Source organism: Schistocerca gregaria, chromosome 3 (genome assembly GCF_023897955.1).
Source record: "Schistocerca gregaria isolate iqSchGreg1 chromosome 3, iqSchGreg1.2, whole genome shotgun sequence".
Lineage (NCBI taxonomy): Eukaryota > Metazoa > Arthropoda > Insecta > Orthoptera > Acrididae > Schistocerca > Schistocerca gregaria.
In genome coordinates this window covers 734,152,222-734,173,832 of record NC_064922.1, presented here as the reverse complement: position 1 = coordinate 734,173,832, position 21,611 = coordinate 734,152,222, and the positions used below count along the sequence as shown (strand labels likewise).

General features: G+C 43.2%; 1 protein-coding gene across 4 annotated transcripts in view; it reads right to left on the bottom strand.

The window, feature by feature from the left end:
• The window catches only part of LOC126353778 (spondin-1-like), a 577,109-nt gene that overhangs the window by 405,627 nt on the left and 149,871 nt on the right, over window positions 1–21,611 (bottom strand). For all 4 annotated transcript variants that reach the window (XM_050002859.1, XM_050002861.1, XM_050002863.1 and 1 more), the window contains exon 2: window positions 2,996–3,186. In XM_050002859.1, the coding sequence (XP_049858816.1) occupies window positions 2,996–3,186 (191 nt within the window). The remainder of the gene's footprint in view (window positions 1–2,995; window positions 3,187–21,611) is intronic.

Sequence of the window (21,611 nt, the reverse complement as noted above, 5' to 3'; positions counted from 1 at the left end):
AATGGTAAATGACTTGCCTACTTAATTACATGTTCCACAGATAATGTGAAAGATTATGTATAGAAATATTGTGGAAAGTGTCATTTTACAGGATGTGTATATATGGCAAGTTTCAGTGGCTATTTGCAAGTTCGTAAATGGCACACTAGCCAAAATTTAACATTAATGAACATATTATTTTGCAGTTATACTCATGAAACTAAACTTAAAACCAGTTTTTTTACAAGCTACCGGATTTAAAATAAACATTTGCCTATAGAACGGAAGGTGTTATACAGAAGAAATTATTTAAGATGAGCTTTAACGGTTGCTTCACTATCTGTCAGACATTTTATATTATTGGGAAAATACCAAAAATTTTGTTGATGCATGTTGTACTCCTTTCAGAGCAACTGACAGTTTTAATGATGATTAATAAATGTCATTTCAAGTACAGGGTGACAGTTACTGCACTATATAAAAAAACGTAAATTAGTTACGAACTATGGCATGCACACACTTTATTCAACATATAAACCTCACTGCAGATATTCGGATTTAGGTTATGACATAATCGGTGTGCCTGCCGTCATTGGCGTTGATCTGACACAGACGAATAGCGAAATACTGCATGACCGGCTAAAGTGTCGGTATATCGATACTGTCGATGATGTCCTAAGTGGCTGTTTGCAGCTCAGCAATGGTTTTGGGGTTTTTGCTGTACATCTTGTCTTTAATATAGCCCCACAAAGAGGAGTCACGTGTGTTCAGATCCGGAGAATATGGAGGTCAATCGAGCCCATGCTACTGGCCTCTGGGTACCCCAGAGCCAGAATGAGGTCCCTAAAGAGCTCCTCCAGGACATCAAAAACTCTCCTACTTCGATGGGGTCGATCTCCGTCACGAAATCAGTCACTCTGGATAATGGGGGTGGAATCATGTTCCAAAACCTTCACGTACCGTTCGGAAGTCACCGACCCATCAAGGAATATCGCACTGATTATTTTGCGACCGGATATTGCACACCACACAGTCACCCTTTGAGGGTCAAGAGACTTCTCGATCGCGAAATGCGGATTCTCAGTCCCCCAAATGAGCCAATTTTGCTTACTGATGAACCCGTCGAAACGAAAGTGAGCTTCGTCGTTAACCCGAGCTATACACATCACATCCATTCCCGTCATGCCCCCGGCCAACCGTGCAGTTTGGACGTCCTAAAGCTAACCGTTCAAAAGTTATGACGATTTTATTTCATATAATTCAATAACTGTCACCATGTATGGACATCGCTATTTTTCGCAAATTATGAGGGATCATTTTGAATAATTTCATGAACTCGTCTGAGCAGCTCAGTAACATGTTTCTTCCAGTATAAGTTTTCGTTAACATGTACAACAAAATATTTGGGACATTCTACAGTATTTACTGAATCCTGTTAATGTGCTATAGCAATTGTTAGTATGACTGTTTGTTTTGAGGAAACATTATAATCTGTTCTGTGCAACAGAGTTCATTTGCAAAGAAGTTGTTAATAATTCTTTTATAAATAGTATTAACAATTTATTCTGTTGCATTATCTGTAAAAGGATTTATAGGCAAAAAACTGGTAATTTCTCAAACTGGGAAACAATCAAGAATGGGGTGCCGCAAGGTTCGGTCTTGGGTCCTCTGCTGTTCTTAATATATATTAATGACTTGCCATTCTATATTCACGAAGATGCAAAGCTGATACTTTTTGCCGATGATACAAGTATAGCTATCACACCTGACAGACAAGAATTAACCAGCGAAATTATAAAAGATGTTTTTCAGAAAATCATTAAGTGGTTCTCTGCAAATGGGCTCTCGTTAAACTTTGACAAAACAGAGTATATACAGTTCCACACAGTTAATGGAATGACACCATTAATAAATGTAGACTTTGATCAGAAATCGGTAGCTAATGTAGAATATTCAAAATTTATAGGTGTATGCATTGATGAGGGTTTGAACTAGAAAAAACACACTGAGGATCTGCTGAAACGTTTGAGTTCAGCTACTTATGCTATTAGGGTCATAGCAAATTTTGGCGATATACATCTGAGTAAATTAGCTTACCACGCCTATTTTCATTCTCTGCTTTCGTATGGCATCATATTCTTGGGTAGCTCATCATTGAGTAAAAGTGTTCATTGCACAACAGCGTGTAATCAGAATAATTGCAGGAGCTCATCCAAGATCATCCTGCAGACACTTATTGAAAGAGCTAGAGATCTTCACTGTAGCCTCACTATATATATATATATATATATATATATATATATATATATATATATATATATATATATATATATATATTCACTTATGAAATTTGTTATTAACAATCAGAATGAATTCAAAAGTAATAGCAGTGTACATGGCTACAAAACTAGGAAAAAGGATGATCTTCACTACTCAAAGTTAAATCTAACTTTGGCTAAGAAGGGGGTAAATTATGCTCCCACAAAAGTCTTTGTCACTTACCTAATAGCATCAAAAGTCTGACAGATAGACATATAGCATTTAAAAGGAAATTAAAAAATTTCTTAATGGCAACTCCTTCTACTCATTAGATGAATTTTTGGATGTAATAAGTGGGTAATTTCCCCAAGCCCGACAAGAAATTAAAAATATTAAGTGTCATGTAATATTTTGTGTAATGTAATATCTTGTATAGACATCTTTTATTAACCTGACACGTTCCACATCATAACCGAAGTGTCGTATTCATGATCTATGGAACACAAGTATCATCTGCAAAACAATGAATGTTAAGTGAAATGTTATTCTCATGTACAATGAATAGCAGTGGAGCCAAAATTGAACCCTGTGGGACTTCCTTCGCGATTTCTCCCCTATCACAAAAATCTCTCTCGTTCCTTCCAACGATGCCGTATCTTTGGTCTGTCGGTTATACCAGTTTGTTTATTTATTTACTTTTTGAAGTTGGTAGTAAGGAAATAAAAATTAATAAAAATGAGTGCAATGTTGAAGGTACCTAGGTATCTCTCGCCGGGCACGTAGCTGTCGGGGTTGCCGCTGACGGTGATCCTGAAGCGGTCGTCGACGAGCTGGGTGCGCGGCGTGGTGCTGCCGTCGGGGGTGCGCCGGCAGTCGATCCCGCCGCTTCCGGCTGCCGGAGGCACCAGCAAGGCCGCCGCCACCCACCACAGCGCCACCGCCCGCAGCCTGCGGCAGGCACACACACATCCGCTGCGGCTTTTCTCAACATACCAGCTGCTGGCCACAAACAGACGCCTCTCGCGTTTCACTGCCTTGTGTTATCGGTACATTATTAAAATCTAAGTGTAGTATGTCCAAAAATGTGCTCTCTCTGTGGTAGCCAGTGATAGTGAAACAATGCGAATGTTACGATTCTCATACGGCAAGTGTTGAGTAATGTTTTATCAATCGACGCCATAGGTTGTATACACTGATTAGCAGAAACGTTATGACCACTGACTAGCGCGAGACTGAATAAGAGCCGGTGGCATTGGCGCATATGTGACGCGTTAATGGACGCACATAAGCAGGTAGGATTGGGTTGATTTAGGAGGAGGGGGAAAGGACCCCAAACGGCGAGGTCATCGGTCTCATCGGATTAGGGAAGGATCGGAGGTGAGGGTATCATCTGGAGTGCCCCAGGGAAGTGTGGTAGGTCCGCTGTTGTAGGTTGGATATCAATGTGTGGCTGTTTGCTGATGATGCTGTGGTGTACAGGAAGGTGTCGTGACTGTAAGACGATACAAAATGACTTGGACAGGATTTGTGATTGGTGTAAAGAAAGGCAGCTAACAGTAAATATAGATAAATCTAAATAATTAATGCAGATGAGTAGGAAAAAGAATCCCGTAATGTTTGAATATTTGATTAAATATTTGGCCGTAACAATTCAGAGCGATATGAAGTGGGACAAGCATGGAATGGCAGCTGTGGGGAAGACGGATAGTCGTCTTCGGTTGATTGGTAGAATTTTGGGAAGATGTGGTTCATCTGCAAAGGAAACCGCTTATAAAACACTATTACGACCTATTCTTGAGTACTGCTCGAGCGTTTGCGATTCCTATCAGGTCGGATTGAGGGAGGACATAGAAACAATTCAGAGACGGGCTGCTAGGTGGGTCTGATCATCACTCGAGGGTTACGGAAATACTTCAGGAACTCGGGTGGGAGTCTCTGGAGGAAAGGAGGCGTTCTTTTCGTTAATCGCTGCTGAGGAAATTTAGAGAACCAGCATTTGAGGTTGACTGCAGTACAATTTCACTGCAGCCAACTTATATTTCGCGGAAAGACCACAAAGATAAGAGAGATTAGGGTTCTTACAGAGCCATATAGGCACCGTATGGTGGATTGCGGAGTATGTATGTGGATGTAGATGTAGATGCAAAAGTCCGCAGTGCCCTTTCAGAGGAATACCCCGGCATCTGCCTGAGGCGATTTAGCAAAATCACGGAAAATCTAAATCAGGATGGCCGGCCGCGGGATTGATCCGTCGTCCTTCCGAATGCGATTCCAGTGTGTTAATCACCGTGCCACCTCCCTTGGTGGAGACGATTGGGAAATCATTATAATAACGGTACAGTTCGCACATGGGAAGATTCACTGACGAGAAACAGAGACCACACAGATACGCCTGGAGGGGTATATGATTCCTTCAATGCAGATGCGTACCACCGTTCTTGCCAAATACAGTGAAGCTGCGAGCAACAGGGAAAATTAACGGAGCCATCATCAGTGGTGTGCAGCACTTGGGAATTTGGGTCGGACTAAAAGTGTGTTCTGGTGGCCGAGGCGGTTAAGGTAACATTTCTAGGGAAGCAGAGCATCCTGCTTCGAGTCCTGGACCGGTATAAATTTTCAGGTGCAACTGTCGAATTATTTCAACGTCGAAAACAGCTATGTCATAAATATTTCCCTTTAGTTAAAGGGCAGGTCGATATGGATCGGCACCTGGGAAAGAGCATCATGGAGCAGCGACGCCGGTTGGCTGGTGGGTGCTACTGTCTTGAGCAACTAAGGAAAAGGGTTCTGGGTTGGTGAAACCAGGAGTGGGTTAAAACTTGTTGGAGGCTCACTATTTTTCATAGAATGTAGAGGTCAGTGTAGGGTAGGCAGCGATGTGCCATAGATTTGACGATAGAGGACACTGCTTGTCAAGGCAAAAATCTTTTGGGCCACACTGTGCAGTGCACATTGCTAAACATGGGGCTCTGCATTTCACCCAACGAATAAGTTAATTACGTCTGCAGTGAAAAATGAATTGATCGTATGGCATTGTTGGCTGGGTGGTCCCATTCAGGTTCGGCCACCAAGTGCAAGTCTTATTTCAGTTTGCGCCACAATGGGCGACTTGCGGCCGATGATGACAACACAAGAGCCAGTCCCCAAGCAGAGAAAATGTCCAACCCGACCAGGAATCGTACCCAGGTCCAGTGCATGGGAGGCAAACACGTCACCACCCAGCTAATCAAGTGGACACGACTGCAGTGAACACAGCATTATCGTGGCTGGACCTGTCTATCAATCAAAAGGTGTTGCCTGGTCAAATGAATCAAGCTGGTCAATGGTCATATGAGTCTGAATAGGTCTTCATCCACCTGCTCGAAAAGTACACTGTGCCCATGATGCAGGCAGATATACATCCATATCTGCATCCAAACTCTGCAAATCACTGTCAAGTACATGGTTGAGGCTACTTCATATTAACGTAATCTTGTCCTCAGAATCCTTAGGGGGGTGATACTTAGAGAGTTGTAGTATTTTCCTAAATTCGCCATTTAAAGCTGGTTCGTGAAGCTTCTTAAGTAGGCTTTCTAGGATAAAGAGGGAAAGCAGTTACAAACATTGGCTGCGAAAGGGCATTGATTTAAATCAATGGGAAAGTTGAAAATTTGTGCCTGATTGAGATTCGAACCCGGGTTTCCTGCTTACTAGGCGGATGCTCCGACTACTAAGCCATCCAGCTGCACGAACTACGCTAGCACGTCTTCCATTGCACCCAAATTCTCAGGTTATTCACACACTACTAATGTACTGCCCCTTGCCCACGATCCTAATTACTCGCGGCAATTCGGCGATTCCCACAAGAGTTCGAGCCTGGTGTGCATCTGGACTGAAGAGATCATTGGTCGTCCTCACCTTAATCATATATAAGTGGTGTCTTTCTTTCCTTTCAGACATGTCCGAAAGAACAGACGCTTTATATATATATATATATATATATATATATATATATATATATATATAATTTTTTCGGGATAGTTTGTGTCTATCTTCAAGTGTTTGCCAGTTCAGTTTCTTCAGCATCTGTGAACCTGTGTGACTCTTGCCCACGGGCGGGTAAATCAAACTGTGACCATTCTTGCTGACCTTCACTATGTGCGTGTGATATCTAGTGTTCGTTCTACTTGGTGTGGGTTCTACACACTTCAGCAATATTTTAGAATGAGTCAAACGAGCAATTTGTAAGCGTTCTCCTTTGTAGACTGATGGCATTTCCCTAATCTTTCACCAACAAACAGGAGTCTGCCGTATGTTTTACCTGCGTCTCAGCCTATGCGACCTTTCCATTTCATATCAGTACAAAGTGTTACATTGCGCTTGGTGTATGAGTTGACTGATACTGCAGCTATAAGATATTTTTTTCTTTCTTTTTTTTTGCTTTTTGGATGGCACAATTTTACGTTTCTTGAAATTTAAAGTAAGTTGTCAGTTTACATCACTTTGAAATCTTATCAATATCCGACTGAATGAGGGCAATATTATGCTATCGTTGAGATTCACCTTCGCTTCCACGGGCAGCGCTGGAGGTACCGCACTCTGTCTCACGTAGGGTCGGGCAGTTTACTTCGTTCGAATCCCTCCAGGACGGCCCCAGGTACATTCAGCTTGCCATCAATTGAGTAGCCGAGGTCTCTGCCGGGAGTAAAAGGCGGGCTGGATTATGGTCCGACACCCTCCTCTTCCTAGTGCCGCGGTGAAGGCTGTACCGTCTGACCAATAGTCTGGTGAGGGGCTGGCGCCACAGACTTTACTATACTTCTGTATGGACTTATACAGTTGTATATCTGGTACAGTTGTATATCTGATACAGTTGTATATCTGATACAGTTGTATATCTGATACAGTTGTAATCGTACCTGCTATGGTTGTGCGAAAATTTTATTAGGGATGCCATCACATATTGCTTCCTCAACACAGATGTGGGGAATATAACATCCTACATGTCTTACATTCTTATTCCTTGTACGCAATGGAGAAGATTGAAGTATCTTTGACATTGATGGACTTCTTATTAAAGTGTGTAAATAGTTTAAATAGCTGGGTATTAGACCGTGAAGTGGCGGGAGATGTGACAGAGATATCCAACAACGGACCAGGCAGGGAAGGGGAGCCATCCAAAAATTACACTACTGGCCATTAAAATTGCTACACCACGAAGATGACGTGCTACAGACGTGAAATTTAACTTACAGGAAGAAGATGCTGTGATATTCAAATGATTAGCTTTTCAGAGCATTCACACCAGGTTGGCGGAGGTGGCGACACCTACGACGTGCTGACGTGAGGAAAGTTTCCGACCGATTTCTCAAACACAAACAGCAGTTGACCGGCGTTGCCTGGTGAAACGTTGTTGTGATGCCTCGTGTAAGGAGGAGAAATGCGTGCCATCACGTTTCCGACTTTGATAAAGGTCAGATTGTAGCCTATCGCGATAACGGTTTATCGGATCGCGACATTGCTGCTCGCGTTGGTCGAGATCCAATGACTGTTAGCAGAATATGGAATCGGTGGGTTCAGAAGGGTAATACGGAACGACGTGCTGGATCCCAACGACCTCGTATCACTAGCAGTCGCAGTCGAGATGACAGGCACCTTATCCGCATAGCTGCAACGAATCGTCCAGCCACGTCGCGATCCCTGAGTCAACAGATGGGAACGTTTGAAAGACAAAAACCCTCTGTACGAACAGTTCGACGTTAAAGTGTGGACTATCAGCTCGGAAACCATGGCTGCGGTTACCCTTGACGCTGCATCAGACAGGAAAGCCTGCGATGTTGTACTCAACGACGAACCTAGGTGCACTAATGGCAAAACGTCATTATTTCGAATGAATCCAGGTTCTGTTTACAGCATCATGATGGTCGCATCCGTGTTTGGCGACATCGCGGTGAACGCACATTGGAAACGAGTATTCGACATCTCCATATGGCTTATCACCCGGCGTGATGGTATGGGGTGCCATTGGTTACACGTCTCAGACATCTCTTGTTCGCATTGACGGCACTTTGAACAGCGGACGTTACATTTCAGATGTGTTACGACCCATGGCTCTACCCTTCATTCGATCCCTACGAAACCCTACATCTCAGCAGGATAATGCACGACCGCATGTTGCAAGTCCTGTACGGGCCTTTCTGGATACAGAAAATGTTAGACTGATGCCCTGGTCAGCACATTAACCAGATCTCTCACCAACTGAAAACATCTGGTCAATGGTGGCCGAGCAACTGTTCATTAATGCATGAATGATTTTTTAAACTAATTGTTCTCTTACGCAAATGTAGTATATGTAGAAAGTAATATGGTAGAAGTTAAGGAATTAACGTTTTCAACTCACGAAAGATGGACCCAAATAGATTGAAACTGCTGATATAGGAGATACAATGGGAAATATTCGTCCCCCTCCCTCCCTGTAACATAATCAGATGCCATTGGAGAAGGGAATCCATTCAACAGATGTAGAAGTAATCATAACATGTAAGCTTACACGGTGGGCGTCTTCATTAATTATAACTTCGGGGCTGAATTGCGGTGGTCCACATATAAAACTGCTTCTCCTTCCTGACGTTTCGTTGCCTACTGCGGGCAACATCTTCAGAGGTGAGTTGGCGACTGGCTGATAGGCGCTGGAGGTCCCGCTTATATAGAGCGCTAAGATGGCGCCACCACTTAGCACGTGCTTTCGACTTTAAAACTATATCTGGCTAGTGGCATCTCTCTCGATTATAGGTAATCGACAGTCACTTCGTTAGTACAGAGTCGACCGCCATATCTTGTCTAGTTTTAATCCTTTTTTATTAAAATTATTTTCGTGGTTGTAGATCTCTATAGCTTTTCTATACATGCGGGTATAATAATGTGAGGTCCTGGCTATCACGTTTGTCTCACTAAATTTTATTTCATGATCACCGTCTTTGAAAACGTGTTCCGCTACAGTAGATTTGTCAATTTGTCCCAATCTACAGCTCCTTTTGTGTTCCGTTAGGCGGGTATGAACACTCCTTTTAGTTGTTCCAATATAAACCATGCCACATCTACACGGAATTTTATACACACCTGGGGTAGCTAAGGGGTGTCGTGCGTCTTTCACCGATCTTAAACTTTCACTAATTTTCTTGGTAGGTCGAAAGATTGTCTCCACTTGAAACTTGGCCAAAACTTTCCCAATACGGTCCGTGATGTTATGAATAAATGGAAGAAAAACTTTCAAAGCCGACAGTTGTTGTTGTCGTGTATTTTCGGATACTTTTCTTCTAGGGTGGGGTGCTCGATGAATTTCGTTGTCAGTGTACCCATTACTCTTGAAATCCGTTCGCAAATGGCTTAAGTCATCTTGCAAATAAATTGGCTCACAGATGTTATTAGCCCTGTCCACTAAAGTTTTTATGACTTGTCTCTTCTGCCTAGGATGATGATTCGAATCCTTATGTAGGTAATGATCGGAGTGTGTGTCTTTCCTATATACCTTGTGCCCTAAAGTCCCATCTGCTCGTTTAATAACCGAAACATCCAAAAAATTTAGTTGTCCATTACTCTTACGTCAGGAAGGAGAACAGTTTTATATATGGACCACGGCTATTCAGCCCGGAACTTTTAATTAATGAAGATGCCGGCCTTGAAAGCTTACATGTTATGATTAGACGCCTCTACGGGGAGGATATGTCGATTATGGTATGACGACTGGAGATGCTACGTAAAAAGAAAGCTCAACAACTTTGTTCACTCACTTTTTTTCTACGTTGCCGTGACACTGGGACCGTTCCGAAGTTTTTGAAGACGAGAAGAATGTTCCATACAGCGCAAGCGAACCGTATTTATTTAGCGCATGGTATTGGCGATGCTGCGGCAGCGGATCCATCAAACACGTCGACGAGGACTTGCGGTAACTAGTAGGCAAGTGTTAAATCTGCATTTAATTGTCAGCAATACTATGCGGTTGGGTGATTGGAATAAGGTGGATAGATTAACATTTAGATCTATGGAACTTAGCGCACAAGTGTCTTCTAATAGCCAGAAGAAGTAGTTTGAGCACTTACAAAAACCGGAAACATTGACTACAGACAATTCCTATACATTTATCAACTTGTCCAGGAAAGAACTATCCAAGGAGCAAGTCTCTGTTCTCTCGAAAGTAGGAAATTTCGCTGTCACTCCATCACAGATTCCCACGGAAGATATTGTTGCCAATATAGAAGCAGAGATTCGTCTGTTATCACCGCATTCTGCCGATGAAATCAGGATGGAAGCAGCCAGGATATTACGTAAAGCCAAGCCGCCCAGCAGTAATTTATCCCTAGGAGAAAGGAAGGCGTTACGGGAGATCAGTAAGAACAAGAATATTATTGTACTTACTGCTGATAAGGGTAATGCTACTGTCGCGCTGAAGAGTGAGGATTACCATAGAAAGAGCAGTGACCTCTTGCATCCTACCACCTATAAAAAACTGAAAAACGACACTACAACGAAAGTGTTAAGTGCTACCCAGCGATTAATAAAAAGCTCTTCCATTCCTATAGAAGATAAAAAATACCTTTGCAAAACGGAAGCTTACCCTCCAAGACTGTATGGGTTACCTAAGATACACACTCCCAATGTCCCATTGAGAACGATAGTCAGCGCCATTGGGGCTCCTACTCAAGAGTTGGCTAGATATCTTGCTTCTTTGTTGCAACCGTATGTAGGTAAAACTGACACTCACATTAAAAATTCTATCCATTTTATCGAAAAAGTGGGGGAGGTCACAGTTAGTCCAAGTGACATCCCTGTTAGTTTCGATGTAGTACCCTGTTCACCATGGTCCCTGTTGACGAAGCTCTTTCTTACGTAGCTGATATGTATCCTATTGATATAATAGATTTCTTTCGACACTGTCTATCCTCGACTTATTTTCTATATAACAACGGGTTTTATGAACAAACTGATGGGGTGGTCATGGGTAGTTTCTGAGCCCTGCTATTGCTAATCTATTTATGGAATTTTTCGAACAAGTGCGGCAGTCGGCCAAAAAAAAAAAAAAAGCCCTTTGAAATGGTATCGATACGTGGCTGACACCTTTGTGATATGGAATCATGCTGTACAGGAACTGAGTGATTTTTGGTCAACATAAACAGTTTCAATCCAAAGATACAATTCACCATGGAGAAAGAGAGTAATGGACAACTAAAGTTTTTGGATGTATTGGTTATTGAATGGGCAGATGGGACTTCAGGGCACAAGGTATATAGGAAAGACACACACTCCGATCATTACCTACATAAGGATTCGAATCATCATCCTAGGCAGAAGAGAAAAGTCATAAAAACTTTAGTGGACAGGGCTAATAACATCTGTGAGCCAATTTATTTGCAAGATGAATTAAGCCATTTGCGAACGGATTTCAAGAGTAATGGGTACACTGACAACGAAATTGATCGAGCACTCCACCCTAGAAGAAAAGTGTCCAAAAATACACGACAACAACAACTGTCGGCTTTGAAAGTTTTTCTTCCATTTATTCATAACATCACGGACCGTATTGGGAAAGTTTTGGTCAAGTTTCAAGTGGAGACAATCTTTCGACCTACCAAGAAAATTAGTGAAAGTTTAAGATCGGTGAAAGACGCACGACACCCCTTAGCTACCCCAGGTGTGTATAAAATTCCGTGTAGCAGTGGCATGGTTTATATTGGAAGAACTAAAAGGAGTGTTCATACCCGCCTAACGGAACACAAAAGGAACTGTAGATTGGGACAGATTGACAAATCAACTGTAGCGGAACACGTTTTCAAAGACGGTGATCATGAAATAAAATTTAGTGAGACAAACGTGATAGCCAGGACCTCACATTATTATACCCGCATGTATAGAAAAGCTATAGAGATCTACAAGCACGGAAATAATTTTAATATAAAAGGATTAAAACTAGACAAGATATGGCGGTCGACTCTGTACTAACGAAGTGACTATCGATTACCTATAATCGAGAGAGATGCCACTAGCCAGATATAGTTTTAAAGTCGAAAGCACGTGCTAAGTGGTGGCGCCATCTTAGCGCTCTATATAAGCGGGACCTCCAGCGCTTAGCAGCCAGTCGCCAACTCACCTCAGAAGATGTTGCCCGCAGTAGGCAACGAAACGTCAGGTAGGAGAAGCAGTTTTATATATGGTACACGGAATTTCAGCCCGGAAGTTTTAATTAATGAAGACGCCCACCGTGAAATCTTACATGTTAGGATTAGACGCCTCTACGAGGAGGATATGTCGATTATGGTTCGAGGACTGGAGAGCCTACGTAAGAAGAAAGCTCAACAACTTTGTTCACTCACATTTCTGCTACATTGTCGTGACCCTAGGACAGTTCGGAAGTTTTTGAAGGCGAGATGAATGTTCCATACAGCGCAAGCGAACCATATTTATTTACGCATCGAATTGGCGATGCTGCGGGAGCGGATCCATCAAACACGTCGAGGACTTGCGGTAACTAGTAGTCAACTGTTAAATCTTCTGCACAAACAATCATTTGGATCTTGATAACATTTGACAGTAGTGCAAACTTGGGGAAATTCCTTTAAATGTTCATAAATGTTAACCTAAGCACTTAAAAAAAACAACGAAAAAACGTCGTATCTTATTACCTCAATATCAGTGAATCACAACTTAAATCGCGTAACGCATTGTAGACTTGCACAGAGCAATTTGCAGGGATATGAAATGGAACGATCACACAGGCCTAGTCGTACGTGAAACAGGTGGCAGTCCTTGGTTCATTGGTAGAATACTAAGGATATGCAGTCTTTGCAGGAGATTGCTTACAATGCACATGTGCGACCCGTTCTAAAAAATTGCTCAAGTGCGTAGGACCCGCACCAAAAAGGACTAACAGGATAATGCGCACCACGTTTTAATCGCCTGATCTGGTGTCGCTACATTTTGATAAGTCTGAATTTTAAAGCAAATGAAGTTAAAGATATTCTTCGATTTGCACTAGTATCACAAGTCCTGGATCAACTGTCGCTAAATGAAAGAATAATTAAGGATCGTGAAAGCTAACTAACATTACATGGGATACTAATACACACTATATATTTGAACTTTTCTTTCAAGTATATGGTGATGGTACTGAACCTTTCTATAAGTGTCTTAAAAATTAAAATATTTAAGAGGGTTACAGAAAGATTCAGTACCATAGATCAGGGTCAGGTTTAAGGAACTATGTAATGTAACACCGTGAATACTCTTTACGAACACTTTATTATACAAGATAGCTACACCAGAGCATCTTTTGCTAAATAAGATCAGTATACACTACAGACCAACGATAGAGTAAGTCAAGGCGTGAGTGATCATGTATTTTATTACTTTGTGATAATCAGCGAATGGAACTGAAAATAGCACAGAGGCCTAATTATCACTACATGGTAGCTACTCTGGCAACGGCATTTGCGCAATGGTAACACCGGTTGCCGGCAGATTACCAAAGTAAAATGCTAACGGTCTTCGCTAGCAGTTTGAATTGATGACCTTCCGGGTCTGCTGAGCCCTGTTGGCAAGGGGGCTGCATTCAGCCCTTGTGAGGACAATTGAGGAGCTACTTGATTGAAAAGTTATCAAACATCACTTACGAATACTGTGATTTTTTTCCTCTGTACTGACAAAAACGAGATTTTCTACTGTAATAAATAGTAACATAGTATGTTAAGCAAATTTTAGAACTGAGTAATTAGAGAAAAATATACCAAATGTTGCAATTATACCTAGAATATTCTAAGTTAGAGCGAATTTAAAATGTATTGTGTCAGGGGTGGAGTGTTACAACTCAGCAGCAGATTTGGTTTGTATTAGCTTTGTTCATTGAAGCAGAATTGTATTTGTTTACCAGCTTCATTGAGAAATAGTCCTCAGTCAGAAACAAAATATAACTTTTAACAAAATCAAAAATAGGAAAGTTATGAGCAATTAACTGAACTAGATGCAATTCGTAGCCATGGGCTGCGGACACAGCGAGCCCCAACAAGAAGTTCCATAGGCCGTTCGATCAGATAAGTCTGTAGGGTCGCTGCAAAGAGTCGGCGCCAACCCCATTCGCAGGCGCGCATTGATAGTCGCGCGGTCTTAGGTGCCTTACCACGGTTAGCGCGGCTTACCCTGTCGGAGGTTCGAGTCCTCCCTCGGGCATAGGTATGAGTGTTGTCCATAGCGGAAGTTAGTTTAAATTAGTCTAGGGACCGACGACCTCAGCAGTTTTGTCCCGTAGCAACTTACCACAAATAAATACCACCACCCATTCGCAACTAGGGTGTAAGAGAACCTTTCATGCCTCTGATGATGGTAGTAGCAAAATGTCGTATGACGAATGGACTTGTTTTATAGTGGCGCAAGAACATACACTATCTGATCAAATTTCTCGTCACAAATCACTGTGCAATGCGGATGTCACGAGTGGCTGACCCGCCAGTATAAGAGGAGGCAGGGAGTGTTTGTGTTGTTGGTAGATAAGCTGTAATAGAAGAATGGGGGGGGGGGGGGGGGGAGAGGGGTCAGCAGAGCTAGGTGACTTATAATGTGAACTAGTCATCTTCCTCTACATCTACATCCATACTCCGCAAGCCACCTGACGGTGTGTGGCGGAGGGTACCTTGATTACCTAATTCGGTTCTTCTTTCTACTCCAGTCTCGTATTGTTCGTGGAAAGAAAGAGTGTCGGTACGCCTATGTGTGGGCTCTAATCTCTCTGATTTTATACTCATGGTTTCCTTCGCGAGATGTACGTAGGAGGTAGCAATATACTGCTTGACTCCTCGGTGAAGGTACGTTCTCGAGACTTCAAAAAAAGCCCTTGCCGATCTCTTGAGCGTCTCTCTTGCAGACTCTTCCACTGGAATTTATCTATCACCTCCGTAACGCTTTCGCGATTGCTAAATGTTCCTCTAACGAAGCGCGCGCGCGCGCGCAGCTCTCCGTTGGATCTTCTCTCTCTCTTCTATCAACCCTATCCGGTGCGGATCTCGCACCGGTGAACAGTATTCAAGCAGTGGTCGAACAAGTGTACTGTAACCTACTTCCTTTGTTTTCGGGCTGCATTTCCATAGGATTCTTCCAATGAATCTGTCTGGCATCTGATTTACCGACGATTAATTTTATATAGTCATTCCATTTTAAATCACTCCTAATGCCTACTCCCAGATATTTTGTGAAATTAACTGCTTCCAGTTGCGGACCTGCTATATTGTAGCTAAATGATCTTTCTTTCTATGTATCCGCAGCACATTACACTTGTCTACATTGAGATTCAATCGCCATTCCCTGCACCATGCATCAATTCGTTGCAGATCCTCCTGCATTTCAGTACAATTTTCCACTGTTACAATCTCTCGATATACCACAGCATCATCCGCAAAAAGCCTCAGCGAAGTTCCGGTGTTATCCACAAGGTCATTTATACATATTGTGAATAGCAACGGTCCTACGACACTCCCCTGCGGCACACCTGAAATCATTCTTACTTCAGAAGACCTCTCCATTGAGAATAGCATGCTGCGTTCTGTAATCTAGGAACTCTTCAATCCAGTCACACAACGGGTCTGATAGTCCATATGCTCTTACTTTGTTTATTAAACGACTGTGGGGAAATGTATCAAACGCCTTACGGAAGTTAAGAATCATGGCACCTACTTGGGAATCCGTGCCTATGGGCCTTTGAGTCTCGTGGACGAATAGGGCTAGCTGGGTTTCACACGATCGTTTTTATTGAAACCCATGCTGATTCCTACAGAGTAGATTTCACTGGTGTCACATGAGTAACACCCATCTGGGGTATATTAACCCTTACAGAGGGGCCCAAGTCGACTGTTGGTATGCTTGTGAATGAAAAAGAGAGGGAACAACTTTAGCTACATCAAGACTATGTGGACCTCACGTACTGATGGAGGCGACCGTCCAGCATTGCGGAGAATCGTTGCAAAAATTGCTTGAAACCAGCGGAAGAAATCATTTGTGGGATCTAAAATGCTACCGGTCGTTTAGTTAGTACGATGTCTGTCTGTAAGGAGTTAGAAAGAGTGTGATACAGTTTTCAAGGAGCTCCTCATAAGCTGCGAACTTCTGCAGTCAGTGCTAAGCGACACTTGAAGTGGTGTAAAGAGCGACGACAATGGACAGTGGATGACTGGAAACGAGTGATTTGGAGTGGTGAATCATGCTATATCCTGTGGCTACTTGGTGGAAGGGTTAGGGTTTGGTGAACACATGGAGAACGCTACCTGCCGTCACGTATAGTGTCTACAGTGAAATACGGTCGAGATAGAGTTACGGTACGGGAGTACTTTTCTTGGTTAGGGTCGCCTCACTGTTCGTGAGAAAACAGTGTGGAAGGATATTAACATATTTTACAGCGTTGTGTACTGTGTGTAGTAGAGGAAAAGTCGAATACGATGATTTTATCAGCGTGATAGTCACCTTGTCAGAAAGCAGCATCCCAGAGGCAGTGATTTGTGGACAATAACATTCCTGAAATAGACTGGCCTGCCCATGGTCCCTACCTGAGTCCAGTGGAACACCTCTGAGATGAGTTAAAACGTCGACTTATCTCCTGATCCCAGCTTCCGACATCACTACCGATTTTGGTTTCAGCTTCTGAGCAAGAATAGGCTAACATTCCTCCACAGACATTCAGACCCTTCATTCAAAGTTTCACCAGCAGAGTTCAAACCCTCATAAAGGAGATGGGTGGACAACCTATATTAATGCCACCTAATAGGCGTCCGAATACTTTGCATCAGATAGAGAACTTACTGACGTCAGCCGGCCAGTGTGGCCAAGCGGTTCTAGGTGCTTCAGTCTGGAACCGCGCTACCGCTACAGTCGCAGGTTCGAATCCTGCCTCGGACATGGATGTGTGTGATGACCTTACGTTAGTTAGGTTTAAGTTGTTCTAAGTTTTAGGGGGCTGATGACCTCAGATGTTAAGTCCCATACTGCTGAGAGCCATTTGAACCTCTTATTTGAACTTACTGAATCTGTGTGTAGCAATGGCATGGAACTGTGGAGTAATTTCAAATAACTCTCTTCCAAATATTAGGAACGTCGAGAATTGAACTGTGTTCTACCTCCATAACATTAGCAACGGCATGTGGAAGTTAACCACGATCAAATATGCGCTTTGATGTGAAGGAAACATGCTGCAGGTTGCGTATTATTTGCTGTCGTTATTACTACTTCGCTCAGCTAATATGAGCGTCTTTAGATATCCATCAACGGTTAGAAATACCATCGTCAAAAACTAAGCCATGAACTTAACTGCCGATAGCTTTTGTTTCATTCCGGTAAATTAGGGAACTTTCGCTGTCTTTCAATTCCAACAGGTGAATAGTCCTGTTCCTTAAAATTTGTGAAGGTATTGTCTGTATGTCGAAGGTTTTTGAGTCAGTACAGTTATACGAAAAGCCGTTCGTGTTAATTCTAATGTTAAATAATTACCTTAACGCAGATTTTAGCTCTACTTCACTCAAGTTTTTGAAAATTGTCATTTTTCTGCACAGTTCCTGAGCTGTCACTAGCTGGGTAGGGGATCACAGGTAATCAGTTTCTGACTGTTTTCTCGCTACCCTCGTAAAGCATTCCGCTGGACTTTCTTGAGCTAGCGGCACGTTTCAGAAAGATAAAGATAATAGTGGCGAACTGATGCAACGAACAGTGCCAAATATGCAGGCGAAAGCATCGCCACTTCACGCCTCGTACCACAAGAGTAGGATATCCATCAAGAAACTTTCCGAGTTTAAAATTAAGACTTGCAGAAAGACTTGTAGAATCTGTAACGACAGGATGTTTACTACGAAAGCTGAAATAATTTTACATGGAAGTTTCGAAACAATAGTTACTAAAGCTGCTAACAGAGAGCGTAGTCCGCTGAACTGTATCAACATGCAAAACAACTCTTGTGCAGTCAGTCTTCGCAATCACATCATAATCTTTTCGAAACAACCACCGCTCAGGGTAGAGAGATAGCGCAAATGAAGAATGAAATTTGTCGACACATCTTGCAGTGTCTCAACGAAAACGAATGCAGTTATCTCAAAGATCGATTATTATAGCTATCCAGGGTGGTGGTATAATTCTGATAGGTGGTGTCTTTCAATGTTCCCTAAAGAAAGTAGTCATAAGAACTCAGGTGCGGTGAATACGGAGGCCAATCGTGGTCTGCGTCATGAGTTTGGGTTAATCTAATGCAAAAACTCTATTGCCGAAGTATTCATCAACAAATCGAAACACCTATTTGCTGCGATGCAGACGGGCTCTATCTTGCTTTAACTATTCGGTGCATGGACAAATCTCCAACGCTTGCTATGTGGCGACGAACTGCTCCAAAATTCCAACGTAATTTACACTAGTTTTCCATTCACGGATGGAGAAAGTGCCCATGATACCTCTGCTGCATACCGCGGCACAAACAGTAACTCTGGTAGCCTCACCAAACGGGGATTTTGTTTATTCACGAATCTACACTCCTGGAAATGGAAAAAGAACACATTGACACCGGTGTGTCAGACCCACCATACTTGCTCCGGACACTGCGAGAGGGCTGTACAAGCAATGATCACACGCACGGCACAGCGGACACACCAGGAACCGCGGTGTTGGCCGTCGAATGGCGCTAGCTGCGCAGCATTTGTGCACCGCCGCCGTCAATGTCAGCCAGTTTGCCGTGGCATACGGAGCTCCATCGCAGTCTTTAACACTGGTAGCATGCCGCGACAGCGTGGACGTGAACCGTATGTGCAGTTGACGGACTTTGAGCGAGGGCGTATAGTGGGCATGCGGGAGGCCGGGTGGACGTACCGCCGAATTGATCAACACGTGGGGCGTGAGGTCTCCACAGCACATCGACGTTGTCGCCAGTGGTCGGCGGAAGGTGCACGTGCCCGTCGATCTGGGACCGGACCGCAGCGATGCACGGATGCACGCCAAGACCGTAGGATCCTACGCAGTGCCGTAGGGGACCGCACCGCCACCTCCCAGCAAATTAGGGACACTGTTGCTCCTGGGGTATCGGCGAGGACCATTCGCAACCGTCTCCATGAAGCTGGGCTACGGTCCCGCACACCGTTAGGCCGTCTTCCGCTCACGCCCCAACATCGTGCAGCCCGCCTCCAGTGGTGTCGCGACAGGCGTGAATGGAGGGACGAATGGAGACGTGTCGTCTTCAGCGATGAGAGTCGCTTCTGCCTTGGTGCCAATGATGGTCGTATGCGTGTTTGGCGCCGTGCAGGTGAGCGCCACAATCAGGACTGCATACGACCGAGGCACACAGGGCCAACACCCGGCATCATGGTGTGGGGAGCGATCTCCTACACTGGCCGTACACCTCTGGTGATCGTCGAGGGGACACTGAATAGTGCACGGTACATCCAAACCGTCATCGAACCCATCGTTCTACCATTCCTAGACCGGCAAGGGAACTTGCTGTTCCAACAGGACAATGCACGTCCGCATGTATCCCGTGCCACCCAACGTGCTCTAGAAGGTGTAAGTCAACTACCCTGGTCAGCAAGATCTCCGGATCTGTCCCCCATTGAGCATGTTTGGGACTGGATGAAGCGTCGTCTCACGCGGTCTGCACGTCCAGCACGAACGCTGGTCCAACTGAGGCGCCAGGTGGAAATGGCATGGCAAGCCGTTCCACAGGACTACATCCAGCATCTCTACGATCGTCTCCATGGGTGAATAGCAGCCTGCATTTCTGCGAAAGGTGGATATATACTGTACTAGTGCCAACATTGTGCATGCTCTGTTGCCTGTGTCTATGTGCCTGTGGTTCTGTCAGTGTGATCATGTGATGTATCTGACCCCAGGAATGTGTCAATAAAGTTTCCCCTTCCTGGGACAATGAATTCACGGTGTTCTTATTTCAATTTCCAGTAGTGTATTTAGGGGGAAGTGTGCTTCACCTGTGAACTAGATGCAGCCAACATCAAATCCTACATTATCCATCATTACGAAAGTTTACTTTACAAAGTCTGTCCCTTCTGGCACAGGGGGTCCGGGTGTGACCTGATTACTTCGGATTTAGAATGGAAACATATGTAGGCGGTTTCTCAGTATTGTAAGTGTGCTGGATCACTTCAAATAAATCTTTACTGCAATTCTTCGGAAGGATTTAAATAAATCTTTACTGCAATTCTTCGGAAGAATTCCCTTCGAGGAAGCGAATTTAATAAATTGTGGCGACATGTTTAGGAGTAACTGCAGTTGGCTGGGGTCAACATTCTGCACTAGATCATCAGCCACGCATCCTATCCGTCGAAGCTGAAGGAGGATATGCGAACGAGTATCGCATCGGGTTCTTTTGTAATACTTGTATAAAATCGTATTTGAAAACTGCGACTTGTTGGCGCAATATTGTTGTAACCAGTGATATTTCAGGACCAGAATCACACGTTGTTCATTGGGGTATATGATTTCAACTTATTTCTTCTGTAAGCTAAGCTCCGTTAACGTTTCAATGGTGGAACTGATCTTTCTGGGCTTCGAAGTACTATTTATAGGCACCACGTATTCTATTAACGCGTCATCTGTTAGCCGCTTTTGTAAGTAATATTTGTAAACTTTTGCATAAAATTCTTGCAGCGCTCACAACGGACCTACAGTGTGTTTCATTCTTCTATCGATTTCCGTTTTAATGTTATTTGTTTCAAAATCATGTCCTATGTTGCAAGCAGTCGACTACGGAGTAACCGGCCTTGTAACAGTACAAAAGTTGCAAATGTTACCTGTCTCTATAAGGCTTATTTCTTGAAATACTGGTAGCTCTCTTTACTTTTAAACAAATTTGTTTACGCAATCTACATTCTCTGTGTTGTTGTTTAAAATCTTAGTAGCGTTTGAACTCCTTGCCCTAATATTTTTAAAGTTTTTTCTGTTTTCTATTTTTCTTTGTCTCCTTGCATATTTCACTGTATTATAGTTTCTATAAAAATACGTACTGCAAGTAAGTAATTTATATTTTTGATACGATGACCTTTGATCGTCAGATATAGAAAGTTACGGTTACACTGTAAAGTGACGCGATGGAAGAGAGGGACAGAAGGACTTCATGTGCCCAAGTCAAACAATAGGAATAAATAAATAAATTGGAACACTAACTGTTACAGCATGTAAGACTTCGTATTACAAGCACACGTTAAACTATTTGAACCAGGCACGCATCCGAAGAATGCTTTTTGGTGTAGAATATACCGCTGTGCACATTCGAATTAACGATGCCCTCTGACACGTTTGTGTAATCAGAGCGCGCATATATTTTTAAAAAGGTCGCGAAATGGAGCGCCACTTTTCCATCATAAAAGCTAATGGGACGC